Source organism: Pleurodeles waltl, chromosome 3_1 (genome assembly GCF_031143425.1).
Source record: "Pleurodeles waltl isolate 20211129_DDA chromosome 3_1, aPleWal1.hap1.20221129, whole genome shotgun sequence".
Lineage (NCBI taxonomy): Eukaryota > Metazoa > Chordata > Amphibia > Caudata > Salamandridae > Pleurodeles > Pleurodeles waltl.
Genome location: NC_090440.1, coordinates 1,398,421,562 through 1,398,433,053, shown reverse-complemented (window position 1 = coordinate 1,398,433,053; position 11,492 = coordinate 1,398,421,562). Strand labels below are relative to the sequence as shown.

The 11,492-nt window shown below is 45.6% G+C and overlaps 1 protein-coding gene across 4 annotated transcripts in view; it reads left to right on the top strand.

Moving 5' to 3' along the window:
* The first annotated feature begins 4,686 nt into the window (after nt 1-4,686).
* REXO2 (RNA exonuclease 2) overlaps nt 4,687-11,492 on the top strand; it is a 261,017-nt gene continuing 254,211 nt past the window's right edge. For 2 of the 4 annotated variants that reach the window (XM_069224928.1, XM_069224927.1), the window contains exon 1: nt 4,687-4,895. In XM_069224928.1, the coding sequence (XP_069081029.1) occupies nt 4,743-4,895 (153 nt within the window). In that variant the 5' untranslated portion in view covers nt 4,687-4,742. The remainder of the gene's footprint in view (nt 4,896-11,492) is intronic. The other 2 variants (XM_069224929.1, XM_069224930.1) reach the window with 1 other exon arrangement.

Sequence of the window (11,492 nt, the reverse complement as noted above, 5' to 3'; positions counted from 1 at the left end):
TCTCCATGGTTTCTTTGGTAAGGGCGAGAGGTCTAGTAAGACAAGCGGCCTGACGATCGACCCTTGAAACGCCCGGCCCTCTGAAAAAGGCCACTGTTAAACACTTTTTTAATAGAAGTCTGGGCCTTGTCTAATGCTGAAAAAGTAGCAACGTATTTGGCAAGATCCTTCACGATCCTATTGCAGAACAAAAGGCCTTTGCCCGCCGGTCCAGCATCTGCTGAAGCCAGTTCTGTCCGTTTTGGGTCAATGCGGAGCAGAAAGGACTTCCTGCGTTTGCTGGACATTGAACAGTTAGCATTACCCAGTAGGCAAATGGCTTTCTGGGCCCATTCCAGCAAAGTATCTGGGTCGATGGGCTCTTGCGATTCTTTGGCTTGGATTGCAAGGTCCTAGATTTTTGTTAGGGGACCTGAGATGTCCAGAAGTTTATATTGGCAACTGCGCCAAGCTCTATCAATACCCTTCTTTGGGTCTTTGGAGAAAAGTAATCATATGTGGGTCTAATTCAGGAGTCTCCTCTACCTATCCTTCGAGAGCTGGTCGAGGGCATTCCGAACGTAGAGTGCTACGAATGTCTTTTTCAAAACTCTTCCTGAGTTTGGACTGAACATAAGCAGCCACTTCTGGGCACGGAGTCCATTGAGTTGATTTGGGGGGAATGATATTGTCCAGATTGAAGAGCAGGTTCTTCGCCGGAGGGGAAGAAGGATCAGATTTGTCAAAGTGGCGCTTTTTGCATTTGCGTTTGCCTTTACGCTTATCTGAGGAAGACTTATCTTCAGGGTCAGAAGTGGAAGAGGTGTCTGAGGAGTTGTGTCCTGACTGTGGCATGGGATCAGAGCCCTGCTCGAAAAAGGTACCGTATTGGTGATCATTTAATACCGCATTAATGGTATGCTCAAAGGGGTCCAAATCAGACCGTCCAGGCTAATTTATTTTCGACCTTATTTGGGGTGGGGTTCCCCGAGCCCACACCAAATCGCCTGCGGACAAAATTAAATATAGGCTGAGTAAAAGGGCGTAAAGCCTTCACCAAAGCCTTATTTACAGAGTCTTGTACATGGGAGTCAAGAGCTTCAACCAGGCGTTCCGCCATGTGATGGCCTTCTGTATATTCCCCATAATAACCATCTTGCTGAGCCATGCTGACAGTGGATGAAATAAACACTTAGCGGTCCCAAAAGTAATGCTGCAACAATCAGCAAGGGGGGGGGGAAGCCCTGGTGCCAAGAAGGTCAAACATACCTTTGCCGGTGAAAGAAGAACTAATAATAGAATAGTCCAAAGAAATTGAACGGATTGATTATTGCAGCCCCAACCGACGTATGCGGGGAGTGAGGATTTGGCAGACTTCCAGCCTCTATGCTCACCGATCGCGCCTTTACAAACCCGAGTTGTAGGAAGTTGGCTCTGTATGTACTATTTCAAAGTAAGAAATAGCATGCACAGAGTCCAAGGGTTCCCCTTAGAGGTAAAATAGTGGCAAAAATAGATAATTCTAATGCTCTATTTTGTGGTAGTGTGGTTGAGAAGCAGGCTTATCAGAGGGTAGTGTTAAGCATTTGTTGTACACACACATGCAATAAATGAGGAACACACACTCAAAGACAATTCCAGGCCAATAGGTTTGTGTATAGAAAAATATATTTTCTTAGTTTTTTTTAAGAACCACAGGTTCAAGATTTACAAGTAATACTTCAAATGAAAGGTATTTCACTTAGGTCACTTAGGAACTTTGAATCAGCAAAAGAGCATGTACAGTTTTCACAAAAATGGCAATAAGCTATTTTAAAACTAGACACAGTGCAAATTTCAACAGTTCATGGGGAGGTAAGTGTTTGTTAGTTTTGCAGGTAAGTAAACCACCTACAGGGTTCAAAGTTGGGTCCAAGGTAGCCCACCGTTGAGGGGTTCAGAGCAACCCCAAAGTTACCACACCAGCAGCTCAGGGCCGGTCAGGTGCAGAGGTCAAAGTGGTGCCCCAAAACACATAGGCTTCAATGGAGAAGGGGGTGCCCCGGTTCCAGTCTGCCAGCAGGTAGGTACCTGCGACTTCGGAGGGCAGACCAGGGGGGTTTTGTAGGGCACCGGGGGGGACACAAGTCAGCACAAAAAGTACACCCTCAGCGGCCCAGGGTCGGCCGGGTGCAGAGTGCAAACAGGCGTCGGGTTTGCAATGGAGTTTAATGGGAGACCCAGGGGTCTCTTCAGCGAAGCAGGCAGGCAAGGGGGGGCTCCTCGGGGTAGCCACCACCTGGGCAAGGGAGAGGGCCACCTAGGGGTCACTTCTGCACTGGAGGTCGGATCCTTCAGGTCCTGGGGCCTGCGGGTGCAGTGTCTTTACCAGGCGTCGGGTTCTTAGAAGCAGGCAGTCGCGGTCAGGGGGAGCCTCTGGATTCCCTCTGCAGGCGTCGCTGGGGGGCTCAGGAGGGTCAACTCTGGATACTCACAGGGTCGCAGTCGCCGGGGAGTCCTCCCTGTAGTGTTGTTTCTCCGCAGGTCAAGCCGGGGGGTGCAGAGTGGAAAGTCTCACGCTTACGGCAGGAAACGTGCAGTCCTTTAATGTTGTTTCTTTGTTGCAAAGTTGTTTCTTCTTTGGAGCAGAGCCGCTGTCCTCTGGAGTTCTTGGTCCTTTTAGATGCAGGGTAGTTCTCTGAGGCTTCAGAGGTCGCTGGGCCCTGTGGAACGCGTCGCTGTTGCAATTTTTCTTGAAGTGGGGAGACAGGCCGGTAGGGCTGGGGCCAAAGCAGTTGGTGTCTCCGTCTTCTCTGCAGGGCTTTCAGGTCAGCAGTCCTGCTTTGTCTAGTTTCCTAGGTTCTGGGGTGCCCCTAAATACTGAATTTAGGGGGGTGTTTAGGTCTGGGAGAGCAGTAGCCAATGGCTACTGTCCTTGAGGGTGGCTACACCCTCTTTGTGCCTCCTCCCTGAGGGGAGGGGGGCACATCCCTAAACCTATTGGGGGAATCCTCCATCTGCAAGATGGAGGATTTCTAAAAGTCAGAGTCACCTCAGCTAAGGACACCTTAGGGGCTGTCCTGACTGGCCAGTGACTCCTCCTTGTTTTTCTCATTATCTCCTCCGGCCTTGCCGGCAAAAGTGGGCCTGTGGCCGGAGGGGGCGGGCAACTCCACTAGCTGGAGTGCCCTGGGGTGCTGTAACAAAGGGGGTGAGCCTTTGAGGCTCACCGCCAGGTGTTACACTTCCTGCAGGGGGAGGTGAGAAGCACCTCCACCCAGTACAGGCTTTGTTACTAGCCACAGAGTGACAAAGGCACTCTCCCCATGTGGCCAGCAACATGTCTGCTGTGTGGCAGGCTGCCAAAACTAGTCAGCCCACACTGGTAGTCGGGTATGGTTTCAGGGGGCATCTCTAAGATGCCCTCTGGGGTGTATTTCACAATAAAATGTACACTGGCATCAGTGTGCATTTATTGTGCTGAGAAGTTTGATACCAAACGTCCCAGTTTTCAGTGTAGCCATTATGGTGCTGTGTAGTTCGTGCATGACAGACTCCCAGACCATATACTCTTATGGCTACCCTGCACTTACAATGTCTAAGGTTTGGCTTAGACACTGTAGGGGCATAGTGCTCATGCACTTATGCCCTCACCTATGGTATAGTGCACCCTGCCTTAGGGCTGTAAGGCCTGCTAGAGGGGTGACTTATCTATACCTATAGGCAGTGTGAGGCTGGCATGGCACCCTGAGGGGATTGCCATGTCGACTTAGTCATTTTCTCCCCACCAGCACACACAAGCTGGCAAGCAGTGTGTCTGTGCTGAGTGAGGGGTCCCCAGGGTGGCATAAGACATGCTGCAGCCCTTAGAGACCTTCCCTGGCATCAGGGCCCTTGGTACCAGGGGTACCAGTTACAAGGGACTTACCTGGATGCCAGGGTGTGCCAATTGTGGAAACAAAGGTACAGGTTAGGGAAAGAACACTGGTGCTGGGGCCTGGTTAGCAGGCCTCAGCACACTTTCAAATCATAACTTGGCATCAGCAAAGGCAAAAAGTCAGGGGGTAACCATGCCAAGGAGGCATTTCCTTACACGAGTGTTTCAGGGTTTGCGCATGAGCGAGCGCCATCAGAGAAAGCGGACTAGTCCCCTGAGGATGCGCTTCCCCGAGGCCCCTCACCGGCAGATCAGAAAGGAAAACGATCCGAGATCGTTTCTTAGCAACGCGGCAAAGCCACTGAACAGAGTATAAGAAAACAGCGCTTGAAGGCAATTGCCACGCTCAATGAAGCCTATAACCACACATATATGAGAAAACTCTCCGTATAAACAAATTAAATACACAGTAATAAAACGAGGCACTTATCTCTGGTGCGAAGCAGCAAAGAAAGAGGACGGACTTTGCTTGCTCTGGATTATAGAGGAGATAGTGCAGCCTGATTGGAGGGTCACTACAAGGCTTATGTTTATGGGAAATTTTGTTTTTCAAGTTTTTTCTATTGTTATTGGCTGCTGTGTGTTGCAGTAAAGATAAGAGATTAGCATAACCTGAAGCCTCCGGTCCTGACATAGAATTGGTTAAGTAGAGCACTTCCCTAAGGCCTGGCGAAAGGCTCAAGTCTGTTTCGCCCCCAACCCCATAACTTTCCATGCGAGAGAAGATCCGTGTGTGGCGGTTGTCTCTCTTTTGTTTTCATGACTGAGCTGTTCGTGTGCTTGTCTGTCTTCTATTTCTGGCCGCACTTGAACGCTGTGCGTGAAGCTCGCGCCCTTTTAGGCTTATATGTGGGGCCTGCGCCCTCTCCGGGGAGCTTTGTGTATGTTTAGCGTGGCCCATCTGGCTGCGCAGCGCTCTCTTCGGCTCAAGGCGCACCACAGGAACTGCACCATGGCTGGGGACAGCGCGGGGCACAGGATGGTCTGGGTAGACCTGGAGGTGAGTTCAGAAAACGGAAAACCGTCGGAGACGTCACGGTAGTGGTGCATAAACTCTCAGAGAACTGGCAACTTTATTTCTCAGTGGCTAAACTAAGACCAGCGCCAAGTGCGAGTGTAACGCCCACAGGTGGCGCAGGACTTGGTATACTCGTGAAAGATATGACTTCCTGCGTTTCATGACGCGCTCCGAATAGAAAGCAGTCCTGGCTGGCATGCCAGTCTTACACTGCATCACCAGAACGAGAGTGGCGTAGGAATATATATATATATATATATATATATATATATATATATATATATATATATAGGGAAATAGCTCCCACTGTTCATTATGTAGGGCAGTTTATGTCCTCTGACAGTGAAAAGCCAGTGGTCACTTTGAAGAACCTAACTCTTTTGTGTTCCACACTGGCTAACGAAAGATGTGGAAGTGGTGGACGTTTTTTATTGAGAACATCGTATTGCTACATTAAAAGGTGAATATAGAAAAAACAATAAAATGCTACAGGAATATTTCCAAAACAAGATTTAACCTGTCTTCATTTTGAGATTGTATACTTTATATGAAGTTTAGGGCGGTGTCTGTAAATCAAACAATAACGAGCAGTTCTATAAACATTACAAAGTTAATTGTTACTTGGTGTTTAGTGACAACTCAGTGGAACTCCTAATTGATTTCAGAATAACGAATTTATGGGATAGACCTGCAAGATACTTTCACAAGTGTCTTAACCACGTACCAACTCATAAAGATCAAGATTTGCGACTCGCATTGTACATCTGTTGCTCTGCACATCAGTGATCTGATCTGTTTATGACGATTGAAACGTACAACCTGTATTTCTTACTAACAGCACACCTTTTTAGCATGTTCGTTACACATGGGTGCTTCCTCAATCGGAAGCTGAACTTTATAGACGCAACACAGGTCTGCGCTGAGGCTTTAATCCACTGAAATGCCTACGAGCTAATTAATGTAGCCAAAAACAACAGGGAAGTAATCACCCTTTCTTTTCTCGCTTCTAGGGTCGTTGAAATGAGCACGACAGACTTGGGTAGTAGTGTCAAATTATTGTCAGAGCTGTGTTACACAGAGCTATGACCAGATATGCCATGTGAAAAAATACATACGGTCTGCACCTACGTATGCATTTGTGTGTGAAGAGTGGGGCTACAGACAAGGCTGTCACCTTCTAAAGCGAGCAGGCCGAAAGTCTCGATTTTTTTTTTTTTTTTTTAAGCAAAAACTTTACACTGTGTCTCGCCTTTCCCGGTATGTAAACTGCAAAGTACATGCAAATATGGCTGCTCGGTAGAGAAACTGAGTAGCATACTCTTCAGGGTGTACCAGAAACGCCCCCTCCTCCAATATTAAATCACAAAAGCTTCCTCTCCTTCATTTAAATTGTGTTGTAAATCCTTGGCTGTGTGGATCCGAGGTTGGCTACTGGGCTTGTTCTCGGACCAGACCCTATGCACAATCTTGAATGGGCAACCAGCCTTTCGACATGCTCATTGGGAATTGGGCACAGGGCAGACACTGTGTTCATCTCTCCACAGGCAGCCTTCTCTCACTGTCCTTAAGCCTTATGCAGTGGAGTTTGACCAAAGGGCTTTGCCTCTGAGCAGGGCATATGCCCAAACCTCTGTGGGCAGCTACCCTTTGTGGCTCACAGCAGACCTACCCGCAGGCCTGACCCGGTGTCCAACCCTTCATTAGCGATCAATCGTGATGCGTATGATAAGGTGACCATCTCCAGGTCATTTTACAGACGCTGCCTCATCTAGTAAAACACATTGAAATCAATCCATTTTTTAATTAGTTTAGGGAAATCAAAAGATTTCCGGGCCAAATTAACCTGTTCCACAAATGAGTTGACCTGGAAACATTACCTTTGATAAGCTGTAGGCATGTGGTCACCCTACCACATGGCCTTTGGCAGTTGCAGCAGAGGTTGGCCGCTGGGCTTGGCTTCTGATTAGGCTATGCACCCAACCTTTTGTGGGCTGACAGTCCCTACTAACTAACAACCTTTGGCCATGTGCATTGGAGGTTGGCCACAGGGCCCTCTGTGGCTGGCCAACACTGATGCATGCAGCCTTCTGATGTGACCTGCCTGCCACCCGCTCCCTGGGAACATTTGAGGGATTGCTGCACAGCCTTAAGCTAGATTCTGTGTGTATGATTTTTTTTTTTTTTTCTTTCTCTACGATTGTTCTATCCTACCACAGGTTCCACATGTCTGTGAACCAATGAGTGTCCTTTTACTGTTTTTGGTTTTTGGAGTCTGCCAAAAGACCAACTTGGACCGTGAAGTGTGTGCTGGCTTTGCAACCCCCAACCTGGCTCCGTGGAACTCAAGGCACTGAATCAGTGTGTACTCACCCTTTCCTCTTATGTGCCGTTTCAAAATATTTTTCAGGCTATCTTCACCGAGTTCTAGCATCCTGTAAAGGTATGTTCTTGAGCAGCAGCATCCAGTGCCTCCGATCTATGTACAGTGTTTAAGAAGTTTGCAAACCTGTCTAAGATCTCCACTCAGTGGATCACTAATTTCATAAAAGTGTCCCGTATTGCAGAGTTGGCTTCTCAGTGGTGGTGACCTAAGCAATCTAAAATCTTCTATTCCCCAGCTTATTTCCTTGAGTGACGCCTTTTCCGTTTTCTTCAGTTATAAGATTCATTGGATGAAGAGTGAGGCGCAGTGATTGACAATCCATGATCAGGGAACTTTGACTCCTATGGCTTTAAATGTAAGACCTCAGGATTAAAATACTTTGGCATTCTCATTAACGGGGCCCCCAATGGCCTGGTCCTTGACAATCTCAAACCTCTGCTGTCCAAAAAGGATGTAGACTTCACACGCTGGTCTACCTTGCAGGTTTCCTTCTGGGGTAGAATCCAGATGATCAGAATGGTAACAGCACCTCAGATCAATTACGTTTTTGGCATGTTGCCTCTCAAAATCCCTACACACATACTCTGCACTATAATTAAACATAAAAGCTATTTTGTGTGGGCGGGCAGGAGACTCTGCCTTAAAGCAGCAAGGTTACATGCGGACACTAAAGCTGGTGATCTGCAACTTCCTGATTTGTATAAACACCACCTCTCCTACCACCTTTCACAGCTTGTTTTTTATCACTTGATGACAAACACCCCCAGTGGGTACAATGGGATCATACTTTGACACAAGCCCTGATAGGCCTACGACTTTTACAATACCAAGATAACCTGGTCTGTTTGTTTACCCCTGGTGGACGACATGGAAAGTTGAGCATCGATTACTAGACATGGAGAGCATGGTTCATAAAGAGGCACAACTCTGCTCTAAGGAAGGCATACGCATAGGCCAATCAGGTGGTTGGCATGGGAAATTGGAGGGATCATGACTGTCGGAGAGCTCCTTAACATGGACGCTTTCAGTACTTTCACAATGCTTCGGTCTGAGTTTTCTTTACCTCAATCACAACCGGAGTGGTATTGGCAACTAAAACATTGGCTACGTGGTAGACTCTAAAAGACCATAAACATCTCCCAGAATCGCACATATTGGGATATCTCAGAATCTGGGGACGCCAGCAGTATTGTATCGGATCCTTATTGATGTAGTTTACTCCTCTAGCACCCTAATATCCTCTAAAATGTAATGGCAGGAAAAGTTAGTAGTTACCGTCTCAGATGGAGGCTGGAAAGCGATCATGGTCCATGATTGCTCAGTTCGAGAAGCACTATTGAAATAGTCCTTTTGTCAGGATACCACATAACTGGTATTGGTCCCTGTATAAAATGGATAGGGTTCACATGATTCCAAACATCTGCTAGCTTGATAAAACCAGTGGTTGTGATTTTTATCACATTCCATGGTCCTGTCACACCCTGACCTCCCATTGGTGCTCAGTTGGGTGAACACTCCAAAGCACTAGCTCTACACCCTTTGTAAATTCTGCATAACTGGCCGTATTATATGATTTTACAGAAGTAGATGAGACCGCTTCTCATTGGCTTAGATGGCTATCAACACCCTCAGTGGTGGCCAAGAAATGTATTCTGCAATACTGGTGTTCCTCCCTATCACCCACACATCGAGTGGTTTGTTGAGTTATACCATTTGGCTTCTTATCAGAGGCGCATATATAAGATTCAAGATCAGTTGCGCCTATTTGAGGATACCTGGGGGGCCTTTCTTACTCCTTCAAAACCATTAAAGTATCATGATGACTTAGATCCACCAACTGTACCCCTTTACCCCCTCCCAGCCCCCAAATGGGCATTGGTTTAAGTTGATGGGATAGAACTTATATGGTATCCGGTAGACTGGTGAACAGGGAGACTAATAGGAGAGCCCCGAGTAGTACATTTGTCTGACCAAGAATAGATTGAGGTATTGCTTGCTAACCTACCGAATCCACACAATAAAGACAATAATATTCCTCTAGTATTCATTAAACTTACTTATTGACTAGCAATGTTGATTAATGGTAAACTATAGCCAATACATAGCGCATGTTATTCTAAAATATTGTGATATTCTCAGCAGATCTTTTTGACACTTGTGTATTAATTATCTGCTATTATTGTTGTATTTGTACTTCAATAATACTTTAAAACTGAGCTGATCCCAACTGGAATCACACAACGGAGATAGTGTTAGGTTATTCTACTTTCACAGTACTAGAATACTAACAAATAGTAATATTGAATAATGACCCCACTAGAGCTTATAGTGTCCTATTATGAACTATTTTTTCTAATCTTTAATATATCTGTGAGTACTAACTACGTGCTATTTATCTGCATTTCAATAACTCATTAAAATTGACTTCAATATGAAATGACAAAGATTTTTTTTTTTATAAAGCAAGCTTTTTTGTTCCCTCACATGACACACAGGAGAGGGTTTAAAATAGAAAGCAACAAAGAAACAAGAATAGTGCAGAGACTTCAGTGTCTTACTTTTTGAAGTACCTATGTACCAAGTATATTGTGAATACCTCCGCTTGAGGGCTTGCATACATTTATTAACATGAAGATTACAATTCTGAGACCTCAGAGCCAGCCGCTTGATGCCAATCACAAATGTAGTGTTAACAAAATCAAGTCTTCTCATCTTTTACACAAGTCTATCACAGGGTCCCTTCTCTAGGCCAGGGAGATCTTTCAATTGATAAAGCAGTAGCCATGGTCACACAATATGACTTCTCATTTGTAACCAACTAACAGGACGTTCGTAATCTGCAGAGTCCCTCTAGGCACACATCAGGCACGTGTCAGCAGCACAGACGAAGAGCTGAGTAGTCAGGAGAAATGTTTTGCGGTATTGCATTCCCGGCTACCCCCTTCACTTTCATCATCAACTTGAAATATACGTTAACAAGGACTCCTTAATAGAATGGTGGGTTCCCCCCTAATTTATAGCGTAAAGGTTAATGAATTTGAGAGATGTGAGTGGAGAGGCTTTTTTAAAGCTTTTTGTTTTCCCATTTGCTTTCTCCACTCTCTACACTCTATCCCAGAATCCAGTCTGTCGTTACTTCATCAACCTTTACAGCAAGAGCAATACAATCTGGTTAAGTGTATCCGAAGTATCTTTACTTCGTAGTTTTTAGGTCTTGCATAACAGTACAACCGTCTGGCAAAAATATTTTCAGTTTACAGTCCAATTTTTGGAGTCTCGCTCGTGCATGTTGTATCTACAGTATGAGGCAGACAGATGTGAGACGTGGTATAATTTTGCTCGGCAGGTCATCTCCCCTCTGATTTATGAAGTTTCGCAAGGGGATTATTAGTTTTATACTGATAAATGCATATCATCTAAGACTTGCCTCTGTAAGGATCTTGGTTGTTCCAGGAAAACGTGTATCTGTTTTGGATTCTGCCTTTCCCAGGTGTCCATTGCAGGCACCTGTGCTAAGTTTAGTCATGTCCCCTGGGCATAGAGCAAAGTAGAATGTCCATAAATGACAAAAAACACCAAATGTTAGTCAATGACTAATGTTCATTTTTTGTAATAATGGCCTATCTGTGTAAGGTAAACTGCCCTTTTTAGTTCTGGGTTTACAGCGCAGGCTTGTGCAACATCACAGTGTAATGCACTTAACTACCCCTTTAGGCCCAGAAGGACACTTAGCTTAGACACATAGTAGGGTTTGTTAGTTAAATCTTTAGCTCAGCCCTGGGTAGCTGTGGCTCTGAGCTCAGATACACAAGCTGGACTCATGCTGACAAAGGAACTAGTGTAAAGTATATAAACAACACCAAAACAATTGCAGAAAAAATACATGAGACACCCAAGAAATCCAACACCCGTTTACAAAAATAGATTTTATTTATATGTAATTTCTGACATCCAAACAAAATTCACTGGATGGTTCTTGAGACACAGATTTTACAAACTACAGTAAATAGGCACCTGTTACTTAACCGCGAACAAGCATTGGCAAATTCAACAAATGTGACACTTAAAAGCCCTTTGCTGAAAAACGGTGGTAAGTTGTATTGCGGTCACTCGGACTGTGGGCAACCAACTTCAGTAGAGAGCCAGTCATGTGTACCAGCAAGGTTCATAAGCAGTCTTCAGTCAGTTATATTCAC